This window comes from Brienomyrus brachyistius, unplaced genomic scaffold, assembly GCF_023856365.1.
Source record: "Brienomyrus brachyistius isolate T26 unplaced genomic scaffold, BBRACH_0.4 scaffold56, whole genome shotgun sequence".
In the NCBI taxonomy this organism is placed as follows: Eukaryota; Metazoa; Chordata; class Actinopteri; order Osteoglossiformes; family Mormyridae; genus Brienomyrus; species Brienomyrus brachyistius.
In genome coordinates, this window is record NW_026042331.1 from 1,843,458 (window position 1) to 1,870,658 (window position 27,201).

The 27,201-nt window shown below is 46.6% G+C and overlaps 2 protein-coding genes across 2 annotated transcripts in view; both read right to left on the reverse strand.

The window, feature by feature from the left end:
- LOC125724482 (uncharacterized) overlaps positions 1-27,201 on the reverse strand; it is a 90,523-nt gene that overhangs the window by 34,465 nt on the left and 28,857 nt on the right. The window lies entirely within an intron of this gene.
- On the reverse strand, positions 1,463-9,145 carry LOC125724474 (splicing factor U2AF 65 kDa subunit-like). Its single transcript, XM_049001194.1, has 8 exons — positions 9,015-9,145; positions 7,336-7,487; positions 6,869-6,985; positions 6,643-6,781; positions 5,338-5,417; positions 2,267-2,389; positions 2,089-2,175; positions 1,463-1,902 (listed from the first exon to the last, which is right to left on the reverse strand). The coding sequence occupies exons 1-8, from the start codon at positions 9,061-9,063 to the stop codon at positions 1,525-1,527; spliced, it is 1,125 nt and encodes a 374-aa protein (XP_048857151.1). The 5' UTR covers positions 9,064-9,145; the 3' UTR covers positions 1,463-1,524.

A 27,201-nucleotide genomic window follows, 5' to 3' on the forward strand; every position in this document is an offset into this window, starting at 1 on the left:
GAGCCAATCAGATTGTCCGTCGTCTATCTGAGCCAATCAGATTGTCCGTCGTCTATCTGAGCCAATCAGATTGTCCGTCGTCTATCTGAGCCAATCAGATTGTCCGTCGTCTATCTGAGCCAATCAGATTGTCCGTCGTCTATCTGAGCCAATCAGATTGTCCGTCGTCTATCTGAGCCAATCAGATTGTCCGTCGTCTATCTGAGCCAATCAGATTGTCCGTCGTCTATCTGAGCCAATCAGATTGTCCGTCGTCTATCTGAGCCAATCAGATTGTCCGTCGTCTATCTGAGCCAATCAGATTGTCCGTCGTCTATCTGAGCCAATCAGATTGTCCGTCGTCTATCTGAGCCAATCAGATTGTCCGTCGTCTATCTGAGCCAATCAGATTGTCCGTCGTCTATCTGAGCCAATCAGATTGTCCGTCGTCTATCTGAGCCAATCAGATTGTCCGTCGTCTATCTGAGCCAATCAGATTGTCCGTCGTCTATCTGAGCCAATCAGATTGTCCGTCGTCTATCTGAGCCAATCAGATTGTCCGTCGTCTATCTGAGCCAATCAGATTGTCCGTCGTCTATCTGAGCCAATCAGATTGTCCGTCGTCTATCTGAGCCAATCAGATTGTCCGTCGTCTATCTGAGCCAATCAGATTGTCCGTCGTCTATCTGAGCCAATCAGATTGTCCGTCGTCTATCTGAGCCAATCAGATTGTCCGTCGTCTATCTGAACCAATCAGATTGTCCGTCGTCTATCTGAACCAGATTGTCCGTCGTCTATCTGAACCAGATTGTCCGTCGTCTATCTGAACCAATCAGATTGTCCGTCGTCTATCTGAACCAATCAGATTGTCCGTCGTCTATCTGAACCAATCAGATTGTCTGTCGTCTATCTGAACCAATCAGATTGTCTGTCGTCTATCTGAACCAATCAGATTGTCTGTCGTCTATCTGAACCAATCAGATTGTCTGTCGTCTATCTGAACCAATCAGATTGTCTGTCGTCTATCTGAACCAATCAGATTGTCTGTCGTCTATCTGAACCAATCAGATTGTCTGTCGTCTATCTGAACCAATCAGATTGTCTGTCGTCTATCTGAACCAATCAGATTGTCTGTCGTCTATCTGAACCAATCAGATTGTCTGTCGTCTATCTGAACCAATCAGATTGTCTGTCGTCTATCTGAACCAATCAGATTGTCTGTCGTCTATCTGAACCAATCAGATTGTCTGTCGTCTATCTGAACCAATCCGATTGTCTGTCGTCTATCTGAACCAATCAGATTGTCTGTCGTCTATCTGAACCAATCAGATTGTCTGTCGTCTATCTGAACCAATCAGATTGTCTGTCGTCTATCTGAACCAATCAGATTGTCTGTCGTCTATCTGAACCAATCAGATTGTCTGTCTGTCTATCTGAACCAATCAGATTGTCTGTCGTCTATCTGAACCAATCAGATTGTCTATCTGAACCAATCAGATTGTCTGTCTATCTGAACCAATCAGATTGTCTGTCTATCTGAACCAATCAGATTGTTTTTCTTACACAAAAAATTATTCCGTTTTCAAAACACTTTTGTGCAAGAAATGCTCCCATGAGCCTGTGTTTAGTGCCTACAGAGGTCTTCTTTTTGCCACTGGTACAGGAGAGTACGGGTCCCACCTTGCCACAGCCAGGCACCTCCACGCCATCGACGGGCCGCGGAATCTCGATGGAGCGCACGTTGCCGTACTTGCAACACTCCTCCCGGATGTCCTCCAGGATCTCCTCGTAGTCCTCGTCGTCCACCAGCTCCTCGGGCATGACCATGTTGAGGAGGCACAGCACCTCCGTGGGCATGCCGGAGCTCTGCAGCCGCTGCAGCCCTGGAACCTGCAGCGTCACCGGCGTCTCGATGATGGCCGTCTGTCCCGGGGGGCGACAAGAGTGTCAGATACCCCCTGATCGTCCAATCGTCTCGAGTAACAGCGAGAAATTTACATGGACCCAAATAAACCCAAGAAATAGGGGCATTAAGCTTCCTGGGAGGCACCCAGGAACCAAGTTGGGTTTAGGACATCAGAAAGGCGGCAGCCGAGGGCAAATACTCACAGCGTTGGCATTCTTAGCCCCCACGCTTGCCCGCTGGACGATGAGCTTCTTGTCTCCGAGCTGCATGCCATTGAGTCCAGCCATGGCCTGCGGGATGCATCCCACACAAGCGTCAGCAATTCCATCCGGAAGCCCCGAGTCACCCCAGACCTTCCAGCTGCTGCCCCACCTCACGCACCTGGTCAGTGGCACTGATGTCCACGTATTCACAGAAAGCGTAACCCTTAGACAGTGACGTGGCACTGTCCTTCACAAGGTTGAAGGCCTTAAGAGGTCCGAACGACGTCAAGAGTTCCTTCACCTGGGCAAGAGGAGGAGACGCGGGAGGGCGATTAGCCCGACAGTCCAGGCACGGCGCCTCGCTAGAAATGCTAATCTTAACTGTGGGAGAAGCAGCATGTTAAACTTTGCAAAACGACATGAGGAAACAGTGAAGACATCAGGAAAATGGCTTTATGACAAGTGGCTTGACATTACGGTGCAACACTAGAGCTCAAAGCCCCCTGTGCCCTTTCTGCATGACTTACTTACTGGGAGCGTACAAAAGTAACTATTTTGATTCTTGTCAATGAATGATAACACAGATTCCCCCCCCCCATCCTACAGCATATACAACACAACTGAATTCCTAATCAAGTTCTCTGATAATTCCAACTACGAATTTTGAAATATGGACCGAGTTGCATCTGATTTTAAGGGCCACAATAATTAAGGTAGATGGTATATAAAAAAAAAACTAAATAAAAACAGCTAATTATATGTTAAGTGTTCCATGTATACAATGTGGAGGGGGGGGGGCGACTCGGCAGAACACAAACCCAGCCGAATCACTGACTTCCTGTTCTTAAAACCAAGAACCACATTGGTGCAGTTAATTAGAGGGACAAAGCCTACAGGAGATAAACTCACAGGTAAAGCTAAGAGCCGCCACAGGGTCCTGCTAAAGGGGCCACGGCTTGAAGCCAAACAGGACGAAATAGCTCTGCTAACATCATTCCTCACTTATTCTACAGGAATCTACTGTAAAGCCGCATTAACCACTGACTTCAGAAAGGAGTCACCTGGGACACTGGCAGCCACAAGAGGGCGCTACCTCCTACCTTCTCTTAGGGGCAAAAAAAAAAAAAAATCAAATTTATACCCTGTGATCAGCATAATAAGTCTCTCCCCAGCCTTCAACCCCCAAAAAAAGGACCCCATATGCTTAAGAGCACTCCAGGACAGAGCCCCCCCACAGGGGCAGGCCGTCGACAGGGAGGATATCCGTGCGAGGGACGGAATGTCTTACTTGCCTTGTGTTACATGTTGGCATGGCAGCAGTAGGTCAGTACTACTGAACAAATTATGAGCGAAGACTTAACGATCTTACAGGCCCCTAGCTGGGGACAAAGTGGGGAACAAAAATGAAAGAGCTGTAAGTATCAAAGCGGTAGCAGGGACTGCAAAAAAAATGTAAACACCAGGATACAAGCAGCGGTTTCCATTTCACCTGTCTATGGCACATTTACTGGCTTTGACGTGAAATACATTAACAGTTCTGCTGGATTCAAACTCTCTCCCCCCAGTGCTGCTTTGGTACAGCCTTCCTCTTGACTTGGATTACATGTGACTCACACTGGATAAGAAAGATTACGATGACAATCCGAAAAGGAGGAAAAAAATCAAAGAAAAACAAACTGACTGCACTTCTCACTTACCTTTCACTGAAACCGCGATCACTATCTTGTGGGCTGAGTCTTGCCATTTTTAACAGTTTAGGCTAAAGTGAGTGGGACACCGGAGCTCAAAATGTTACAATGCAGGGGTGGACGCAAAACGTTTTGCGATTAACTTTTGCAAAATAAATAGGTAAACTATTAAATGCCTGTATGGATTATGTCTATAATGGGCCGATTTCAGTGGGGTGGCGATATAGGAAGAAAAAAAAAAAATCATAAAAGATGCTAATGAGAAGTAGAAAATGTCTAAAATGTGACCCTTTCAACACTTTCAGAGTAAGACGACCTCATCTGTGCATGTTGTTATGGTAATATTATCCATCACTGACGTCATAACAGAATAGGGCATGGGGCACGATGTGAAAACTCCAGTGAAGCTGATAATCGTTCACCGGGAAAAAGGTCCGAAGTATTTTCTGCCTTTCGAGCGACACAGCAATGTAGGGAACGATTCTTCCGCAGCTCCCCATCGCTGTTAACGGGATGTGAAGTCATCGTTCTCAGTGTGCGGACATGGACGTGAGACACGGCACGTCTGCGAATACTGAAGCGTTTGGGGACTTGGTCGATCTCCCCCACATTTCAAGCACAGTCTATGGTAGTGTTTCCCAGCCCAGTCCTCGGGGGTACCCCCCCGGTCAGTCCACGTTTTTGCTTCCTCTCAGCGCACCTGTACCAGGTATTCGGTGTTCCTGATTGGCTGGGAGCTAGGAGGGAGCGAAAATGTGGACAGTCGGCGGTTCCCCGAGGACTGGGATTGGGCAAACACAGGTGTACGGCAATGTGGAGGTATTCGTCAGTTAGGTGACGCGCAGATGACTCGATTTTAAATTTTCATGCAGCAAAACGACGCGGCTGATTCATCCGACTAACACTCAGCAATTAACCCGATATACAAATATTCCAGGGTACCCAGCAACAGGCAGCACAGGGACTGGCTACGTGACTGGTTCGGCAAGCCGCCAGCTGTAAGGCACGTTTCCCAAAGCCTTTGTTGCTAATAAGGTTATTTGCTAACAACATTAGCAACTTACAACTGAATGGTTCCAACTATGCAAGTCGATAACATGAGGTTTTGGGAAACGTACCTTTTACATTAGCGGGGTCTCAATATCTTCATAATTTACAGCTGGATAAACAATGAGCGTAATGTAACTGTCAACTCATTACCTACATGTCTAATAAATGTTTAATAAATCCCATGAATATCTTTAAAAAAAAAAAAAAAAAAAACCTCAAATGTGCGGCTATTTTCAGCAGCTAGCTTTAAACATGATGCTGACATTTGACCCCCCAGTATCTTGTAATGAATTTTAAGCGGTGAGGTAACTTTGACAGGCTTTCTTTTCCTACTAATCAGTTACACAGAGACGAGTGTTTATTTTATGTATGTATGTATGTGCGTGCGCGTGCGTGCGTGCGTGCGTGCGTGTGTGTGCATGCCTGCTTGAGTTCCACGTGCAGCAGTGGGACAGAAACACAGGAGGGTTGTGGGTCGGCTCCCCGGCGACAGAGACTGAGGGCGGGGTACCTGATCGTCACTGAGATAGTTGGGCAGGCCTCCGACAAAGAGCTTGTGTGGCGAGTCTGGAACCACGGTGGAGACGACCCCTGCAGACAGAGCGGCACGGCGCCCAAAGCCGGCCGATCACAGCAAACCGTCAACATGCCGGATAATGACCACGAGCAAACGGCGCGAGTGAAATAAGCCAACTTCAAATCAGTATGACGTCGTTATCTTCTATATAATATCAGATAAATGTAACTCCAGCAAAAAAATACCTAAATACTGGGGCAGTTTGACGACTGTTTTTTGTCTCTCCCATCTTGCTCTCCATGGGAGATGCTGACACATGCAGCACCAGTCAAAAGTATGGACACACCTGCTCTTAATGCATTTGTCTCTATTTTAGCTGTTATTCACCTTATAGTAAAAGGCCTTTGGGCATGGAAGTTATGCATATGAAGTACTGCAAAGACAAAATTTTTGTCTCTTCAAAATAGGAGCCATTGGCTTCGATGACAGCATTGCGGACTCAACCAGCTAACATATGTACCCACCTGGACCGTTTCTCCAACAGTCCTCGAGTTTCCACAAGTTCTGCGCGCAAGCTGGCTACCTTACTCTTACTCTCATCCAACTGATCCCAAACCAGCTCTATAGAGTTTAGGTTGGGGGGCTGTGGGGACCATCTCTTTCCTAGTTCACAAGGTAATAAGCTACTTGCATAACCTTCAAGGTGGGCTTTGGGTCATTATCTTGCTGAAAAACAAGTCATTTTCAGTAGGTGTGTCCAGAATTTTTGACTAGAATAGGAGCCAGCAACCCTAGAACAATTTGGGGGTTAGGGTCCTTGCTCAAGGGCCCAGTGGTGAAATCACTCTGCCAACCCTGCCAACCAGCAACCTTCTTTTCATGGGCAAACATCACAGAGCCACACAACACCCCTATGTTAACAGTAAGAAGTGAGTGACTGAGCTGTGTGTGTGTGTGTGGCTCAGCTGGTTAGGATGCCAGCGTTATCATCAGAAGATCACTGGTTCACATCACTGGTGATCACACCACTGGGCCGGCGAGTTTGCTCTAGGGACAGGCTGACCCTGATTTCTCAAAAAAAAAAAAAAAAAAAAACATTCTTCACTTTGGATAAAACTGTCTGCTAAATATTTACAACATTAAGTAAATAAAAGTGAAAGTCTCCCTCTTTATATGACAAGACATCCGCAGCTTGCGAAGGACAGTCAGTCCGTAACGAGTACAAAAAACTGGCCTTGCCGATCGGCTCTTCAAAGGTAAATAAAGATTAAGGTTATGACGGCGACAAGCAAAACGGACCTGGTACGTGGAAGGCGGGCTGCTCTGAGATGCCAGGCAGGGGGCGATAGTCGTGGGGCCGCCTGATTTTTAACGACTGACCCTGGAAAATGATGCCGTCGAAGGCCATTGCCTGCGTGGTCTCATCCACGGACCGAAACTAGGGCAGAACGAAGAACGTCGTTAATCAGGGAAGGCTGCGGTCTCCGCCTGGACACAGCAGCCATTAGGCAGGAAAGACTCTTACTTCAAGGAAGGCAAAGTTCTTGTCCTGGTTTATCTGAACAGCGAGGACGGGATTGGTGGGACCTTGACATAAGCCAGCCAATCGCATCTGGGTATTGAAGAAATCCGCCATGGCCTCCTAAAAAGACAGGCAGACACACTGAATGAAGACAGGCAGACGTCTGAAGACATCAAAACAGGCAAACGAGAAAAAAAATGACTGACAAGTCTAGTACATTTATCTATTTATTTTGCGGACACTTTCATCCAAAGCAACATACATTTCATTGAAGAAGCAGGACCAGACAGTTCCTAGAGCAAATAGTGCTTAAGGGCTGCGCTCGGGGGCCCAATGGTGAAATCACTCTGCTGCCCAAGGGATTTGAACCAACAACCTTCTTGTGACCGGCTCAGTGTCCTAACTCACTGAGCTACACATGACACCAGTATGCATGACAGAAGGCAACGCGGGACTTTGCCTGGACTCACCTCCGTCAGGCCGAAGGGGATGTTGCCGACATAAAGCCGCCTGGCCTGCCGGGTCATCTGGCTGCCGACCATCGGCACCTGGGTGGGCGTCACTGCCACGCCGCTGGTGGTGGATGTTGCCAGTAAAGCTATCGTGGGGATCTGCCCTGCAGCTGTGGGGAGGAGAAAGGGCTTCAAGACCCCAACCAGGGACGGCCTGAATTTTGCCTCTGCTCTCTGTATGGGGAATTTGCCTGGAATAGGCTCCAGGGGAGCCTGACTAAGATAACTGGTTGGACGATGGATGGGTAATTAATATCGTTTCAATCTGACAGACAGCACTTTATTAAACTAGCAATAAAATATCACCTTTCTATCCCGGCAGGTCCTTCATATAGAAGCTTAAATAAATCCCTGAAGGTGCAGTTTTCAGTGAAGCATTTAAACGCAGGTGCTGCTCGAGGAATCAGCTTCATGCATCAGTTATAACAGCGTTACGGTAATGCACCGCTGCAAAAGTACAGACACGGAGCGGCCAATGCATCTTACGTAAATCGGTAATAACCAATTACCGCAATCGCAGGCATAGTCAGAGCGCAGATATGAATGACTGGAACTGCTAGTTTATCAAACACGGCGGCACTTAGTGCTCGTCTAGCCGAATCAGGTCGTTTCGAATGACATTTTAGTGATTTAGTGATAAGGAGCTGATATGACAAGATTGCCATTTGATAGGTACATAAATCAATCCTACTTTCGACTCCGTTGTAACGCATGTTGTATATTTCAGTTGCGTTAGTATGGCTTAAGTTTATTCAGTTTACTGGATTCTCTGCACTTTAATGAAGTTATATGTGTATTGTTATATAACTGTACATCATTGTTAGTTACTGCTATCCGCTGTAAAGGTAGATACAGGTGCAAGACTTTGCAATAACGACCTAAAAGCAGTTGTTATGATTCCAGGGAACGCGGCTGATTTTTAGAGTCTATACATCATGAAGAAACGGCGATCGTGTGAGAAAGACTTATTCTGTACGGATGACAGGGCCAGCATTTCGGACCCAAGGGAAAGGCTATTGTGCATCGGAAAGAGACAAAATCATATCATTATATAGAAAACTCGTCGTAGTATTTAAAAACCAAGTAACTAACACTGTTATTAAGTGCGGACTTTAAATCAAGTGGTCGCGGTCGTTTTTATTTGCATAAAACTTTAAACGTGATCTTGAAAATATAACGCTTGCAACAAACATCCATGCATAGTGTGTTACTGCGAATGAAAATACGCGGGTCGCAATTTATGATCCAAGTGTATAATGGTAAATAATTAAATAAATAAAACCGCAGGCTTTCACATCGAGTGCACCCCAATAACGTTTCATTGAAATGTCCATGTTATGTACGCCGGGCACTGATGGATGCAGGCCTAGCGATCTCTATAACAATGCCAAGCAAAGAATGTCACTGATTTACCAAAGCGGTCAGTTTTCGGGGATCCTGCGGCAGCTGGGAGAAGAAGAATCGGGCAGGTTTCAGAATCGGCGAGCGCTCGGATAAAAGGCACCGATTTCCCAGCCGCGCTTTTCTTTTCGGAACCAGCAGAAGTGCCCTCCGCACCATCCTCGGCGCTAGGACACGCCGGCCACTTTATTACCCTAAAACAGGGAGCATACACCGATCTTCAAAGCCAAACTTACCTTGCCGATTTTCGCTTAACTGCTTCTCAAACTCATCGAAATCGGACATTTTTCAGTCCGTACTAAAGACGTATTGCAAAATAAGCAGAGGTCCAACAGTAGGCCTTTGAATGGGCTACAGGCTGCATTGGGTTCTGCTGCTTTTTCTTCCGAGTCGCCTGCCCCTCCTCCCCCGAAGTCATCGGCTCTTCCTCGGTTGTATCACACACAGGTTCGGAAACATTCGATGCGCATTACCGTCCCCTCCTGCACTGGAGGGTTAAGGACAACGTGATTATATCGAACCAAAATTGAAATGTGCAAGTTGACTTTCCTAGTTATACGTCTTCATTTTTATTCTGGGTTTAACAACCATGAGTTTATGACGTATTTTACATGATTAGTTGGCGACTGGACCTTATTGTTTATATCTCTTATTAAGGATCCATCCATCCATACATCAATTATCAAAACCACACACTTACAATCCGAGTCTAGTTTCATATGCTGCGCTGCTGAGCGACCCGCAGAATATTATGCATGAGTACAAGTCACAAGCCCCGTTTCCACTAACACGGGGCCGGTTCTAGCTTGGTGCCTTTTGAGACCGAGGCAAAAAGATGCAGAAATGTGTTTTTCTTTGGAAAACAAAGAAATTTGCATGTGATCCCAAACTTTTGAGCGGTAATGTATATCTTGGGGGTGGCATGGTGGTGCAGTGGTTAGCACTGTTGCCTCACACCTCTGGGACCCAGGTTTGAGTCGCCGCCTGTGTCACATGTGTGTGGAGTTTGCATGTTCTCCCCATGTCGTCGTGGGGGGTACTCCGGTTTCCCCCCACAGTCCAAAAACATGCTGAGGCTAATTGGAGTTGCTAAATTGCCCATAGGTGTGCATGTGAGAGTGAATGGTGTGTGAGTGTGCCCTGCGATGGGCTGGCCCCCCATCCTGGGTTGTTCCCTGCCTCGTGCCCATTGCTTCCGGGATAGGCTCCGGACCCCCGTGACCCAGTAGAATAAGCGGTTTGGAAAATGGATGGATGGATGGATGTATATCTTATCATACCCCTGAGTATGAGAACCTGAGTACTTGTCTCTTTCTGTGTAAATAGACTCAATAAACAATACATTTTATTCATAACTGTCTATGTCTGTTTAATTACCACAGCGACATAAATAAATAAATAAATAAAATTGTAACCATAGTTTTAAGCTGTTTATTAAATACATCAATATCAAGAAAACGAAGAATAATGGATGAATGTGATTACAAGAAATGGAGAAATTTGTTCATGCTTTTTTGAAAACATGCCTCAAAATGATTAGCATTTCAATCTAACTTGAAATGTATCAGAAAAAAAATCATTAACGGAGATTTTGCAGCGCCGGGGAGGGTCTCTTCGCTTCGCAAAAAAAATCCTTCAATTTCATTGGCTGCCACTGTGTTATGGCTATACGCGACCGGCCCCGCTCGGCCATGCGGCAGTTTCCCGTTAAACCGTAAGGAGTAGGTTAAGTCCAGCCTTGGCCTCCAAGCTGACGTTTTTCTACATATGTGCTTGTGTATCATGGACAGTAAGAGGGGGCAGGCAAGGAGAGAATTTCTCTCTTTGGGGATCAATAGAGTGTTATTATTATAACGTCTAAAAAGTATGATGGTCTGTCGATGAATCAATAAGAAAATAAATGAAGTCGTTTTCGCGAACACGCTGGTAAAGCCAGGGGCCGGACCGACTGTAGGGGGCGTGGCCAGAGACTGCCTGCTGACCATAGCTGTCAAGTCTCCCGTTTTGGCCGGGAAACTACCGTATTTTACTTCTCTTTCCCGCCGTCCTCCCGTATTAGTATTTTCCCGTAAATCTCCCGTATAATAATATATATATATATTTAAAAATTCTTCTGCCTCTCCAAACTGAACTGTCAGTAGCCTCGCGAGAACTGCCACCTGCATAGCCTGGGTGGCAGTTATCGCGAGATTAGTGCCAACAGCGGGAACGAGAAAGGAGAGAGATGGATGGATGGATGGATGTGTAGAAGGAGAAGGCGTCCCTGCCAAGAAACAAAGAAGTCATGTAAATACATCGGAAAATGGGACGACGAATTTACTTTCCTAAAGAGGAGCAGGATGGGGCACAGTCACGCGTTCTGTAAGATTTGTAAATGCGATTTTAGTGTCTCCCACGGGGAAGGAACGATGTCAGTCGGCATGAAAAATCCAAGTCATTAGTGAATGACAGAGAGCCGCATGAGTGAACATGAAAAATTAGTAGAAAATGCGCAATGAAAATAAAATGTAAATGACAAATGGTTATTTTATATTTCTTGTACACCTGTCTTAAAATGTAAGGGATACTGGAGCCTGGTTGCGGTGGTGGGATGGCTCTCGGCGGGTGCCGGAAAATTTCCTTTATTTTCAAATCCAAACCTTGACAGGTATGCTGCTGACTGTTCCAAATCATGGGTGCATGTTACAAGTGCGGAACATATTTTAACTTAGTACTAACTTAGCATCATATTTGATCTGATTCGACTGAATATTCCAGGTTTCCATCTCTCATGCATCTGGTGTGAGGTGTTTTCAGACTCTCAGGCTGGCGCAAAGAAATCTTACGGCAAGTCTATTTTACACTAGTATAAACGTAAAATCAGCGACACCAAAGGCGTTAGAGTAGTTTGCAAAACCTACAGACTATTTAAAAGGTAACACAACTGTTGCGTTAGAGTAGTTTGCAAAACCTACAGACTATTTAAAAGGTAACACAACTGTTGCATACGTTTTATATGCGTGTTATCTGGGTGTGCAGACTTGTGGCGAATTGAACGTCTCACTCCGGTCAGCTGAGCAAAGTTGGTAACCTTGGTATTGTGTGTAGGAGATTCGGTATAACTATAATTTCGTTCTCCATTTGCATGCCCGAAGTGTCTTTAAGTGTTATGTAGTTTTGCCTGAAACGCAACAATAAAACAAAGCAATTAAAGCCAATCAGTTGCTCAAATGCTGCTGTGGTGATTGAAGAACTTTTGTCGGAAGTGGGATTCGAACCCACGGCTTACTTCGGAGAACAGAATATCCCTTGCGTCGGAAGGCCAGTTACGTCGTGCGTGGTGTCTGAGACCGCTCGGCCATGCGGCAGTTTCCCGTTAAACCGTAAGGAGTAGGTTAAGTCCAGCCTTGGCCTCCAAGCTGACGTTTTTCTACATATGTGCTTGTGTATCATGGACAGTAAGAGGGGGCAGGCAAGGAGAGAATTTCTCTCTTTGGGGATCAATAGAGTGTTATTATTATAACGTCTAAAAAGTATGATGGTCTGTCGATGAATCAATAAGAAAATAAATGAAGTCGTTTTCGCGAACACGCTGGTAAAGCCAGGGGCCGGACCGACTGTAGGGGGCGTGGCCAGAGACTGCCTGCTGACCATAGCTGTCAAGTCTCCCGTTTTGGCCGGGAAACTACCGTATTTTACTTCTCTTTCCCGCCGTCCTCCCGTATTAGTATTTTCCCGTAAATCTCCCGTATAATAATATATATATATATTTAAAAATTCTTCTGCCTCTCCAAACTGAACTGTCAGTAGCCTCGCGAGAACTGCCACCTGCATAGCCTGGGTGGCAGTTATCGCGAGATTAGTGCCAACAGCGGGAACGAGAAAGGAGAGAGATGGATGGATGGATGGATGTGTAGAAGGAGAAGGCGTCCCTGCCAAGAAACAAAGAAGTCATGTAAATACATCGGAAAATGGGACGACGAATTTACTTTCCTAAAGAGGAGCAGGATGGGGCACAGTCACGCGTTCTGTAAGATTTGTAAATGCGATTTTAGTGTCTCCCACGGGGAAGGAACGATGTCAGTCGGCATGAAAAATCCAAGTCATTAGTGAATGACAGAGAGCCGCATGAGTGAACATGAAAAATTAGTAGAAAATGCGCAATGAAAATAAAATGTAAATGACAAATGGTTATTTTATATTTCTTGTACACCTGTCTTAAAATGTAAGGGATACTGGAGCCTGGTTGCGGTGGTGGGATGGCTCTCGGCGGGTGCCGGAAAATTTCCTTTATTTTCAAATCCAAACCTTGACAGGTATGCTGCTGACTGTTCCAAATCATGGGTGCATGTTACAAGTGCGGAACATATTTTAACTTAGTACTAACTTAGCATCATATTTGATCTGATTCGACTGAATATTCCAGGTTTCCATCTCTCATGCATCTGGTGTGAGGTGTTTTCAGACTCTCAGGCTGGCGCAAAGAAATCTTACGGCAAGTCTATTTTACACTAGTATAAACGTAAAATCAGCGACACCAAAGGCGTTAGAGTAGTTTGCAAAACCTACAGACTATTTAAAAGGTAACACAACTGTTGCATACGTTTTATATGCGTGTTATCTGGGTGTGCAGACTTGTGGCGAATTGAACGTCTCACTCCGGTCAGCTGAGCAAAGTTGGTAACCTTGGTATTGTGTGTAGGAGATTCGGTATAACTATAATTTCGTTCTCCATTTGCATGCCCGAAGTGTCTTTAAGTGTTATGTAGTTTTGCCTGAAACGCAACAATAAAACAAAGCAATTAAAGCCAATCAGTTGCTCAAATGCTGCTGTGGTGATTGAAGAACTTTTGTCGGAAGTGGGATTCGAACCCACGGCTTACTTCGGAGAACAGAATATCCCTTGCGTCGGAAGGCCAGTTACGTCGTGCGTGGTGTCTGAGACCGCTCGGCCATGCGGCAGTTCCAGTTGAACCCTAAAGAGTAGGTTAAGTCCAGCCTTGGCTTCCAAGCTGACGTTTTTCTACATATGTGCTTGTGTATCATGGACAGTAAGAGGGGGCAGGCAAGGAGAGAATTTCTCTCTTTGGGGATCAATAGAGTGTTGTTATTGTAACGTCTAAAACGTATGATGGTCTGTCGATAAATCAATAACAATATGAATGAAGTCAATGTTTATCTAAAGAAATCAGAATTCAGGAAAAGCCAGGGGCCGGACCGAGTGTAGGGGGCGTGGCCAGAGACAGCCTGCTGACTGTTCCAAATCATGGGTGCATGTTACAAGTCCGGAACATATTTTAACTTAGTACTAACTTAGCATCATATTTGATCTGATTCGACTGAATATCCCAGGTTTCCATCTCTCATGCATCTGGTGTGACGTGTTTTCAGACTCTCAGGCTGGCGCAAAGAAATCTTACGGGAATTGAACGTCTCACTCCGGTCAGCTGAGCAAAGTTGGTAACCTTGGTATTGTGTGTAGGAGATTCGGTATAACTATAATTTCGTTCTCCATTTACATGCCGGAAGTGTCTTTAAAGGGGTACCACCCATCCAGTATAGTTATCACTGGGCTATCACAATGTCATCACAATACTAAAGACTGAAACAAAGCCGTGAGGTCAGACCCTCTGTATACAGCACACAGTCTCACCCTCACATCCTGTATGACCACATTTCTGCTGTTCACATGGCATTTCTCCAGCTTCCATTGCCCTGCAATGGACTGACCCATGAAGGTCTACCTCACTTTACACTTTGCCCATGTCTTGTGTGTATACCCTGTCCGATCCTAACGTGTATTTAGTGTGTGTAAATCTCTCACTGCATCTGCATTTCGCAGTTCAGCTTCTGACAACATTGTGTTTCCCATCTGTGTATTTGGGTTCGGTGCTTGTTGGGTGCCTGTCGTGGTCCTTCTATTTACAATTGTACGCGGGGCATGCTGGGATATGCGCCCCGCCGGTGTTACACTAGTATAAAAAAAGGAATCTGGTCGAGTTTGTTCATTGACCAAATTTTGTTTTTGTGAACCAAATTGTTTGTAGGCCAAAGCATTTGTGAACTGCAAGCACTACTGTACTAATGATAAATTGGTATGAAAAAATGGAGACAATTTCTGAGACACCAGAGCGATCCGTGTACTGTAATATTTATCTCATCAATAACACAGTAAAAATACACATTAGCGCCAATTCATCTTCTTTATTCATCATGAATATTTTAATTCATTAATGCAGGAGTCTGTGATAAATCGCTATCAGCATTTGGTTTATAATGGCCAATTAATGATAACTAAAAAGAAACAGAGAGACTGAAGACAGAACTTTCAACCATGATATGAGTACTGTTGCTGCATAATTTGTCCACCAGGGGTCACAGCGCAACCCCCATCTCGGCAAGATGGATGACTTGAAATACGTTTCTATATCAAGTTGAATTATTTTTATTTCTATAGCACATTTAAAAACAATCTATGTTGTGCCAAAGTGCTGTAGGTCAAAATAATATAAATATATAGTAAAAGTAGAGACATTGGCCAATGTTACACAAAAAATAATCAGAATCAGACTGTGGTTTATTGCCAAGTAGGTTGACCCTACAAGGAATTATTTTTGGTATAATGGTGCTCCATGGAAAAACAAGACTAAGCAACAACCAAGTTCAAAAAACAGTGCAAAAGTTATACAATAATCTAGTAATAAATATAAAATCACTATAAATGTTAAATACATGATGTGCAAAGCAGAATAGTCAGATTAAATAGATAAATAAAATGTGTTCCTGTGTGTGCAGGGTCAGTACAGAGATGCATCTAATAAGAAGCGGTGTAAGGCTGAATTAGCTCCGAGACGGACTGGGGACCTATGCCATGTATCGCCTTAGAAAGAAATAAGAAATCTTTAAACTGTATTCTCAGAAATTCTCAAAACTTAACAGGTAGCCAATGCAATGCAGCCAACACAGGGGAAATTTGGTGTCTATTTTTTGTTGAGAGCCTGGTAGCACCGTTTTGAACAAGGTGTAGTCAGAATAAAGATGCTTCTGGTAAACCTGGGTACAGAGAACGGCAGTAACCCAATCAGGATAAAAGCAGGAGTAACTCTCCAGGTCTTTGGCTGAAAGGTGTGGTTTAAGCCAGGCTATTGAACTCAGCTGACAGAAACACCCCTTCACAACAGCATTTATTTGTTTATCAAACTCAGTGATGAATCAAAGATGACACCAAGATTTTTAGTATGTGACTGGAAGTTTTCTGAATGAGGCCCTAATTGTTCTCTGAGATCATGAACAGTGACCAAAACTCATTACCTCTGTCTTGTTTTCATTAATCTGGACGAAAGTCATTGCTGTCCTGTTCTTAATATCCTCCAGACAGTTAGAAAGGGCCACCAGAGAGCAGCAGTCACCAGGTTTTAATGGCAGATAGAGCTGCGTATCACCAGCATAGCAATGATATTTTACATAATAACGTTCACAAATAGAGCCCAAAGGAAGCATGTATAGAGGGAATATGAGAGGGCCTGTATCACAGGACTGGATATGTTTACAAGTAAGGCCATAGTACTGAAGGGGTGTGGCCATCCCACACAGTGACAAGCCCATTCATTCACCTCATCTAGGCCTTTTACTAGGGATTTAAGGTCCTGATTTTCCTCTCAGACCCTAGAAAACACTGCCAGGCTCAGATTCCCGATCCCACATCCTGCTGAAGCCTTTCCCAAGATCAGACACTAGTTTTGTTTTCCTTGTTCTTATAGTAAAATGATGGTCTTTGACTTTTATACATCATCACTGTTCTGTTAATTACACATGACCTAATCTAAGTATTACACAAACCAAGCATAATTACTTAGAGATGTCATAAGATGGAAAATCCTTATTCAGTTAATTATTTTCCCCACAGGTGCTGACAGTGTGTCTACAGTGAAATGGGCCTGTGTACAGAGAAGATGATCTGTAACAATCCCATGTTCCTATGGTGACAGATATAAAACTCATGTGAAATACTGGTGCAGAGGGTATAATGTGAGGTCATGTACTCCCATAGTACACACTGACTCTCCACAGGAGGGTAAAGTGTGAGTCAAAGATGATCCTGACCAGCGAGTCTTCACTGTGACCATCAACAATCTGACAGCTGAGGACTCCGATCGGTACTGGTGTGGTGTGAAGATCAGTGGAGCCTCTCTGATCAGGTTAATCTGTCAGTCACTGATGGTAAGATGTCTGTACTGCAGACTGTAGCCAATGAGATGCACAGTATGTAACATGTCACTGAGTCAAAAAGGAAGGACCTTAACACAAACACTGATGGAAAAATGTTTTAATATTTTAAAAATCTGCATTTTAATTTAATTCAATATGATAAACGAGACTTGGAAGAAGTAACAGTGTCAGCTAAATCGGGCGACTTCATGAGGTTAAATATGATAAGCAATATGTTAAAAAATGTCAGTTTATTGGCCAAACATTTACATACAGTATGTATGTTGTAATGGGCTGACATTCATAAAACATTTCATTGCTGTGCAAGTCTTTGAGTGTTTTACCTGTGTGTTGAAGTCCTCCAGGGCTGTCAGTGGACAAACAGGAGGTGACGGGTGTGGATGGAGACAGTGTTACTATGGAAACAACAAAAGACAAAGGATGTGGTGTAAGATTGGGGGCTCCTGTGCATCAGAGAGATCAGTGAGTTTGCATGGGAGGCCTGTCCTGATCAGGGATGACACAGAAAATAAAACCTTCATTGTGACAATGAGTGGGCTGGAGAGGAAGGACACTGGCTGGCATTGGTGTGCTGCTGGAAACCTGCAGATTCCAGTTCATATAACTGTCAAACGTAAGTAATTGATTTAAATCTGCCTGTGAATCCTTTGTGCTTGAATATAAATAGATAAATACTAATTTTATTTTATTTTTGAAACCCAGCAGTTTCACTCACAAAGGGGTTTGTGCTTCTTTGTGAGGATATTTATCAGCTGTTGTGAAACAATTATTTATTGGGATTATTGTTTCAATGATAGTGGCACGGTGGTCCAGTAGGTGGCGCTGTTGCTTCACACCTCCATGTTCAGGGGTTTGAATCTGGCTTCTGCTCTTTCTGTGTGGAGTTTGCATGTTCTCTACATGCTGTGTGGGTTTCCTCCAACAATCCAAAAACACACAGTCAGCCTAATTGGTGTCTCTAATATAGAATGTGTGTCTTCTAGTTTATGATCAGTCTAATTGTGTGAAGACTGACTAACATGTCTGTAGGTGGTTTTTCATTGCAGCGTAGGCCAGTGTTACAGTTGTACTCTGTAATATCTGTTCCAGTGCTGCATCCATCCATTGTCTGAAACTGCTTGTCTAATTCAGGGTCCCTATGGGCGCAAGGCAGGGTACGTTCCATGACAGGGTGCCAACCCATTGCAGGACACACTCACACTCCATTCTCTCGCACAAGCACACCTACCGGCAATTTGACAACTCCAATTAGCCTCAGCATGTTTTTGGACTGTGGGGGGAAATCAGAGTACCTGGAGGAAACCCCACAATGACACGGGGAGAACATGCAAACTCCACACACACAGAACTCTGGTAGAGACTTGAGCACACGTGCCAGAGGTGTGAGGTGACATTGCAAACCACTGCACCACCGTGCCACCCTGCTACAATAAATACATTATAATATGTTAATAAAATCATTTATCTCACCTGTTCACTATCAGTGCCGTGGGATGTGAATACTTTGGTCATGACACTAATTCATTGTTCTCCATCTAATCATTTTCTCTGTAGAATACCTTTCATAATTTATATTTCAGTTTCAAGAGTGACCTTTTCTTAGTCTTTATTGACTAACAGAGCACTGCTTTTTATTAACGATCCTTTCTCCTGTTTCCACTGCTCTCCTTTTCTCTGCACATGATGAAGAAGGAGGGGATAATGAAAAACTGAGGTAAGCATTCAGCAGCATTTACAGTAGTGTGGGGATCCAGCTAGCAGCATTTACCTGATCACACAGTAATGGGAAACTGTCATTTTAATTTTAAGAGAAAAAGATATTATTTTTTATTTTATTTTATTAATAATAAACTTGAGATCCCATCCCATCCAGGGTGAGCCCTTGCCTTGTGCCCTATGCTGCTGGGGAACGACTGCAGGCCTGTTTTTACAAAATAGTGTAACATGTTGTGTGATAATCTCTAGCTATTTTCATGCTTTTTGTTAATGTCTCCTGTTCCTCACATGTAACCTGTGTAATACAGTAGTACAGATGGCTGTACCGTGTTGCTATAAAGCACGTAAGACTTTACTGTTCAAATCCACCCTCTTATTCAGCTCTTTGGTCCAGCTGGCTCTGCATGTAGGACTGGGCTTATCGGTGCTGCTGTTGATCATCAAGATGGTTTTACTTCAGTCAGAATAGATTCACTCTTCTGTTCTTCAGGTTTAATTGTGATACGTGTGACTGACAGACACACTGATGTCTGACAGGTGGGAGCAGGTTCTGGATGCTGTACTGAAAGCTGGGACTGGTGTGTTTTATCTGATTTGCACCATCATCACCATTCAGCTGCACTGGACCTCCTGTAGAAAGCGGGAACCAATCAGAGAGAAGCAGAGGGTCTCCCTGTGTTAGAGGAAGCTGGCAGAGGAGATGACCTTCGTGGAGCAGAATGAGTCAGACAAGCTGGAAATAAATGGTTATATATATATTTTATATATATATATATATATATATATATATATATATATTCCCTCCACCACCCCCCCTCTGCGGAGGACTACTTTATTTCTATTTATTTTTATTTATTTCCTCAAGAGAGGGAGAAGGAGAGAGGGGGGGACAGAAGGACGAAAACGGAGAGGAAGGTAAATAGAGAGGGAGGGAGGGAAAAGAGAAAAACAATTAAGAAGAAAGAAAACCACAGATAATCTGCTTCAATACCTGCTGAGAGAAAACAACAACCAACATCTGTACGAATCACAATGAGCATGTTAAGGAGCAACAGCCGATAAAGACAGTGTGTGTTTGTGACAACCTGTTTGTACACCTGCGTGTATCTGTGAGAACCTGTTTGTACACCTGCGTGTATCTGTGAGAACCTGTTTGTACACCTGCTTGTATCTGTGAGAACCTGTTTGTACTCCTGTTTGTGTCTGTGAGAACCTGTTTGTACCCCTGTGTGCACACCTGTATCTGTGAGCGCGCCGGTGTTCAAAAGGTTTCTCCATGTAAATGTCTAGTAGTGTGTGTGGGGAGCCACAGCCCCATCCCTCAGGACATGAAGCAGACACGGAGGAGGCCCGGACCCCAGACATCCAGAGGCCCCCCAGGGCATGGGAGCCCCCGGAGGACCACCGCAGGGAGAATAGCATCCCTCACCCAGAAAAGGGCAGAGGAGAGCTCCGGAGGGAGGCCATCCGGCAGCCACAGTGCAGGAGCCCCAGGGGGCCGTGGCGCTGAGCCCGCAAGCTCCGCCGGCGGCCGGCCCCACCAGAACAGACCAGGCCCTGGGCCCAGAGATCCAAGGGCCCCCCCACCCCCCAGCAAGGGCCGACAGAGCCAGGAGGGCCAGACCCCGCCAGGCAACCGCCGAGGGTGAGCCAGCACCCACCCAAGCACCCAGCCCTGGACATCGAGAACCACCAACGCACCAGCGGCCGGGGGCCCCATCCACCGGCAGGGAGTGTGGCGGCGGGGCCACAGCTCTTCCTCTCAGCCCCCAGCCCCAAATGGCGAACAGGGAACGGGGGTGTGAAAAGACCCCATGCCCCCCTTCGCCCGCTCAGATGTGTTGTTGGTGCGTGTTGTTCTAAAGTGCTTTTAAAACAGGTGAAGGGCATAGCGATAACCATCCCCTGCCGACCAACAGCTGGTGTTAGCTCAGCCCCTCCCCAGAACCCTCAATGTCTATGTGTGATTAAAATTGAGATGTGGGCCCTGGCACCAGAGGTAAGGCTGAATGAACAGACCGCCCTCTGGATGCCATTCTGTGTGCCCACCCCCAAGGCCCTAAATGTATGTGTTGTGAGAGAGTAAGTAATGAGAGTGTCTACGTTGTAGTGTATGAATGAGGTACATGTGGTCGCGAGGGGACAGAGGAGGGATACTTCCCCTGTATCCCAGCAACGCACCTGCACCTCAAAGCCCTACGTGTGTGGTGGTGTGATGGAGCGGGAGAAGGGAGGCACTTCGGGATGGGGAGGAAAGGAATGGCGGGGGGCCAAATTCCCCCCCCTCTGGAGCCAGCTCCCCCGCTGACCCCCATAGGCACCCCCCCCCCCCCCCCCGAAATCCATCCAAGGTGGGGGGCCCAGGCCCATCCAGACCGGGGCCAAAGGCAGTGGCATCAGCGGGCCCCACAGAGCCCAAGACACCCCACCACAGAGGAAAAACTACCCCCGCCCCAGCATTCAGTCAACTCTCAGACTGCATAAGACAAAAGACATCCAGGTTGAGTCCCTCCTCCTCCTCTATTGGATCCCCCCCCCCCCCCCCCGCAGAGTGGATACCCCAAAAGCAGGGACCCCCTGCGGACAGATGGTAAGAACCTCCCCAACCGGCCGAGGTACACGGTTATGTTAACTGCAGTGAGGCCTCTTTCACTTGACCCTGCTAAGTCTGTACAGTCATAGCAAGAGAGTCAGTTAAACACAGAGAGGTTGATCTGCAGTGTTGGATTATCTGTTGGGAACCTGTACAACCACGTATTGGCCACTTATTCACAAGCGCTTTGCTGCCACTTGCTGGTTAATGTTTAATAATAGTTAACTAGTGAAGGTTAGACTGGATTTTATTAAATTGTCTATTAATTCTGAAAAAATGCGGTACTATGCAAAAGTCTTGGGCCATCAAAGAAAATGTTTAATGCTATTTATCTGGGTTTTGTATATTTGCTCAGAACAAAAACACAATTATCATTAAAATATATGCAAATTAAAAGTAACACAATAAAAACTAACAAGAATTTCTCCTTTTCTCCAAAAAGTTGCTGATGCCTTGTTGGATCACTAGATGAACCACGCTTTGGTTACAAAATCTCTCCTCAGGGGCACCTCAGCCATTCCATGTATTTGTTAAATTTCACCACCAGCTCGCTTAATTAATTTAATTATTAAACAAATGTTAATGATGTATTGATTAGCCATAGGAGTTGTGTTAATGGTCAAGTCAAAAATATATGGGTGTATTAGATGGTTGGTGCAAATGCTGTACTGACTTAGAAGAGATTTTGAAATGACTGGGCTGCCACTCTTTGATGGACAAAATATTATAATTCTAGACCAAGATGAACATCATTTTATTTGACGGCCCAAGACTTTTGCATAGTTTTGTATATGTCTTTTATACTGGTCATTATTTGTTTTAATACATGATTAATAAATTGATACTTTACAAAACATTTAGTATTTTTATGAAATTGGTTATTATTAAAAACAAATTCCACAAACTTAAACGGTTTGGGGTTATTAGGTCACGCCTCCTTGTCAGGGCCCACCAATCAGGGACTCTTTTAGAGGGTGATGTACGCATTAAATCAGGACCGCCCACTTATCGCTCCAATCACACCACCATCCAATCCAATCACAAATCACACCAGTTTGTCTCAGCTGACAGCAGCCTCACATATCAACTAAGGAGGAAGACGGCATATCAAAAGTAAAAAGAAAGACAACATCAAATGAAAACATCCCTGTGTTTTCTGCTTTCAATCCCATTAAATGACAGTAAATCTAGTTGCTGTCCATGGTTCTGAAAACCTGGATCAGTAAATTTCAAATGAAACTTCTTTACCTGATTTAATTGTAACATATTTTGTTGGCAATGATGCTTTGTTGAGTCTAGAAAGGCGCAAAGTGGGTTACAGATAATTTAAATGAAGTAGTTTTACTTAAAAACCAGAAAGCTTTGAATAATCAGTTCAGCTTTGGACTATAGTGCTTCACAAAAGTAAAATCCATCCAGTTAAATCTCTTTACCTCCAAGTCAAGAAGGAATCAAATGCAGAAGCACATTGTGGGAGATACAAGGTGCAAACACATTAAAAGCACTTTTTTGTGTGAACATTATAAAACAGATTGATACATATTAAGCAGTTTGCAACTTTACATCCAGAGCTACATCAGTCAGAAAAAGATGACCAGCCCAACCAGCAGCTCCATCTCTGATTGTACAGAATCCCTTGTCTGAAGTCATGACTAAACTAATTTCCATCTCTGCCTTCAGCTTCATCAGATAGATTAAATTAGGAACTAAACTAAACTAGGAGGGAAATACAGTCAAACTATGTAAGTAGCTGAATTTTGTTTATCCACTAGAGGGCAGCCACACATAGATTCCCTTATAAATGGTTCTGATGCTTCAGGGAAGCACTGTAGAGAGACCCAGGTATGCCAGTGAGGAGCAGATAAAGAGCAGACGGATCCACCAACTAGCTGTAATATATAGTATTTTCATTGAATTTAAACAAATGAATATAACAGTGTCAGAGTGTCAGATCCATGTGACTTTTTATGATTGATGAGCTTTGAAAGCCTGAAAATGACTGAGGACGCCCACGGACCCCATTATGTGTGAAACACCATTGTGGTGCTGAGAGAAAGACAAACAGCACTCAGTCTGACAGGACTGCTGATAAGACCCAGATGAAGTGAATCACCTGACTTTGCCCCCCTTCCCCTCTGGACACCCCCGCCCCTGTCATACAGACACCTTCCTAATGGACTTCTTGATTTGTACTGATCCACAGATATTAAAAGGACCTACTGCAGTGACATTTTAAAACTGTATAAAACATAATAAAGACTGAAACAAAGGCCTGAGGTCAGACCCTCTGTATGCGGCACACAGTGTTTCTGCAGAGTCTCACACTCACATCCTGTATGACGACATTTCTGCTGTTCAGAATAAGTCTGATTTCACTGCTCTTTGCTCATTTGCAATATGAGGAAGTAACAGTTTAGAAAAGAACTAGACTTATTTGATTAATTTGTTTGTAGTTTAAACTGTGAGCATGAATGATTCACTGTGAAGGCCAGCTATCAATAATTTTGCTATGAAATCATGTTTCTACCCCTCCTGGAGCCGACACCTTATCGTGGTGGAGGGGTTTGCGTGTTACAATGATCCCAGGAGCTATGTTGTCTGGGGCTTTATGCCCCTGGTAGGGTCACCCAAGGCAAACAGGTCCTGGGTGAGGAACCAGACGAAGCACGGCTCAAAAACCCCTTATGATGAGAAAAATATTGGAACCACGTTTTCCCTTGCCCGGACGCGGGTCACCGGGGCCCCCCCCTGGAGCCAGGCCTGGGGGTGGGGCTCGATGGCGAGCGCCTGGCGGCCAGGCCTACATCCATGGGGCCTGGTTGGGCGCAGCCCGAACAAGGCACGTGGGTCCCCCCTCCAATGGGCTCACCACCCATGGGAGGGGCCATAGGGGTCGGGTGCGAAGTGATCTGGGCGGCGGCCAAAGGCGGGGACCTTGGCGGTCCGATCCTCGGCTGCAGAAGCTAGCTCTAGGGACATGGAATGTCACCTCTCTGATGGGGAAAGAGCCCGAGCGGGTGCGCGAGGTTGTGAAGTTCCGGCTAGATATAGTCGGACTCACCTCGACGCACGGCTTGGGCTCTGGAACCAGTCTCCTTGAGGGGGGTTGGACCCTTTTCCACTCTGGAGTTGCCCGCGGGGAGAGGCGCCGAGCGGGCGTGGGCATACTTATTGCCCCCAGGCTGGGCGCCTGTACATTGGGGTTTACCGCAGTGGACGAGAGGGTAGCCTCCCTCCGCCTTCGGGTGGGGAGACGGGTCCTGACTGTTGTTTGCGCTTATGCGCCAAACAGCAGTTCGGAATACCCACCCTTTTTGGAGTCCTTGGAAGGGGTGTTGGAGAGCGCTCCTCCTGGGGACTCCCTTGTTCTGCTGGGGGACTTCAATGCTCACGTGGGCAGCGACAGTGAGACCTGGAGGGGCGTGATTGGGAGGAACGGCCCCCCCGATCTGAACCCGAGCGGTGTTTTGTTATTGGACTTCTGTGCTCGTCACGGACTGTCCATAATGAACACCATGTTCAAGCATAAGGGTGTCCATATGTGTACTTGGCACCAGGACACCCTAGGCCGCAGTTCGATGATCGACTTTGTAGTCGTGTCGTCGGACTTGCGGCCGCATGTTTTGGACACTCGGGTGAAGAGAGGAGCGGAGCTGTCAACCGATCACTACCTGGTGGTGGGTTGGCTCCGCTGGTGGGGGAGGAAGCCGGCCAGGCCTGGCAGGCCCAAGCGTATAGTGAGGGTCTGCTGGGAACGTCTGGCGGAATCCCCTGTCAGGGAAAGTTTCAACTCCTACCTCCAGCAGAACTTCTCCCATATCCCGGGGGAGGCGGGGGACATTGAGTCCGAATGGGCCATGTTCCGTGCCTCCATTGTGGAGGCGGCTGACCGGAGCTGCGGCCGCAAGGTGGTCGGTGCCTGTCGCGGCGGTAATCCCCGAACCCGCTGGTGGACACCGGTGGTAAGGGATGCCGTCAAGCTGAAGAAGGAGTCTTATCGGGCCTTTCTGGCCTGTGGGACTCCAGACGCAGCTGACGGCTACCGGCAGGCCAAGCGGAATGCGGCTTTGGCGGTCGCTGAGGCAAAAACTCGGGTGTGGGAGGAGTTTGGTGAGGCCATGGAGAACGACTTCCGGACGGCTTCGAGGAGATTCTGGTCCACCATCCGGCGGCTCCGGGCGGGAAAGCGGTGCAGCATCAACACTATTTATGGTGGGGATGGTGCGCTGCTGACCTCAGCTCGGGACGTTTTGGGTCGGTGGAGGGAGTACTTCGAAGACCTCCTCAATCCCACCGACACGCCTTCCAATATGGAAGCAGAGTGTGGGGACTTGGGGGTGGACTCGCCTATCTCGGGGGTGGAGGTCGCTGAGGTGGTCAAAAAGCTCCTCGGCGGCCGGGCCCCGGGAGTGGACGAGATTCGCCCAGAGTTCCTCAAGGCTCTGGATGCTGCGGGGCTGTCCTGGTTGACACGCATCTGCAGCATCGCGTGGACATCGGGGGCAGTACCTCTGGACTGGCAGACCGGGGTGGTGGTCCCCCTCTTTAAGAAGGGGGACCGGAGGGTGTGCTCCAACTACAGGGGGATCACACTCCTCAGCCTCCCTGGTAAGGTCTATTCGGGGGTCCTGGAAAGGAGGGTCCGCCGGATTGTCGAACCTCGGATTCAGGAGGAGCAGTGTGGTTTTCGCCCTGGCCGTGGAACAGTGGACCAGCTCTATACTCTCAGCAGGGTTCTGGAGGGTTCATGGGAGTTTGCCCGACCAGTCTACATGTGTTTTGTGGACTTGGAAAAGGCATTCGACCGTGTCCCTCGTGGGGTCCTGTGGGGAGTGCTCCGGGAGTATGGGGTACCGGGCTCCCTTTTAAGGGCGGTTCGGTCCCTGTATGACCGGTGCCAGAGTTTGGTCCGCATGGGCGGCAATAAGTCGGACTCGTTTCTGGTGAGGGTTGGACTCCGTCAGGGCTGCCCTTTGTCACCGATTCTGTTCATAGTTTTTATGGACAGAATTTCTAGGCGCAGCCAGGGCGTTGAGGGCGTCCGGTTCGGTGACCTCAGGATTAGGTCTCTGCTTTTTGCGGATGATGTGGTTCTGTTGGCCTCATCGAGCCGTGACCTTCAGCTCTCGCTGGAGCAGTTCGCAGCCGAGTGCGAAGCGGCTGGGATGAGAATCAGCACCTCCAAATCCGAGACCATGGTTCTCAGCCGGAAAAGGGTAGAGTGCTCTCTCCGGGTTGGGGATGGGGTCCTCCCCCAAGTGGAGGAATTTAAGTATCTCGGGATCTTGTTCACGAGTGGGGGAACGATGGAGCGGGAGATCGACAGGCGGATCGGTGCGGCGTCGGCAGTCATGCGGGCGCTGCATCGGTCTGTCATGGTGAAGAGAGAGCTGAGCCAAAAGGCGAAGCTCTCGATTTACCAGTCGATCTACGTTCCTACCCTCACCTATGGTCATGAGCTTTGGGTAGTGACCGAAAGAACGAGATCGCGGGTACAAGCGGCCGAAATGAGTTTCCTCCGCAGGGTGGCTGGGCTCTCCCTTAGAGATAGGGTGAGGAGCTCAGTCATTCGGGAGGGACTCAGAGTAGAGCCGCTGCTCCTCCGCATCGAGAGGAGTCAGATGAGGTGGCTCGGGCATCTGATCAGGATGCCTCCGGGACGCCTCCCTGGGGAGGTATTCCGGGCATGTCCCACTGGGAGGAGACCCCGGGGAAGACCCAGGACACGCTGGAGAGACTATGTCTCTCGGCTGGCCTGGGAACGCCTCGGGGTCCCCCCAGAGGAGCTAGACGAAGTGGCCGGGGAGAGGGAAGTCTGGGTCTCCCTGCTGAGGCTGCTGCCCCCGCGACCCGACCCCGGATTAAGCGGGAGATGATGGATGGATGGATGGATCATGTTTCTAAAA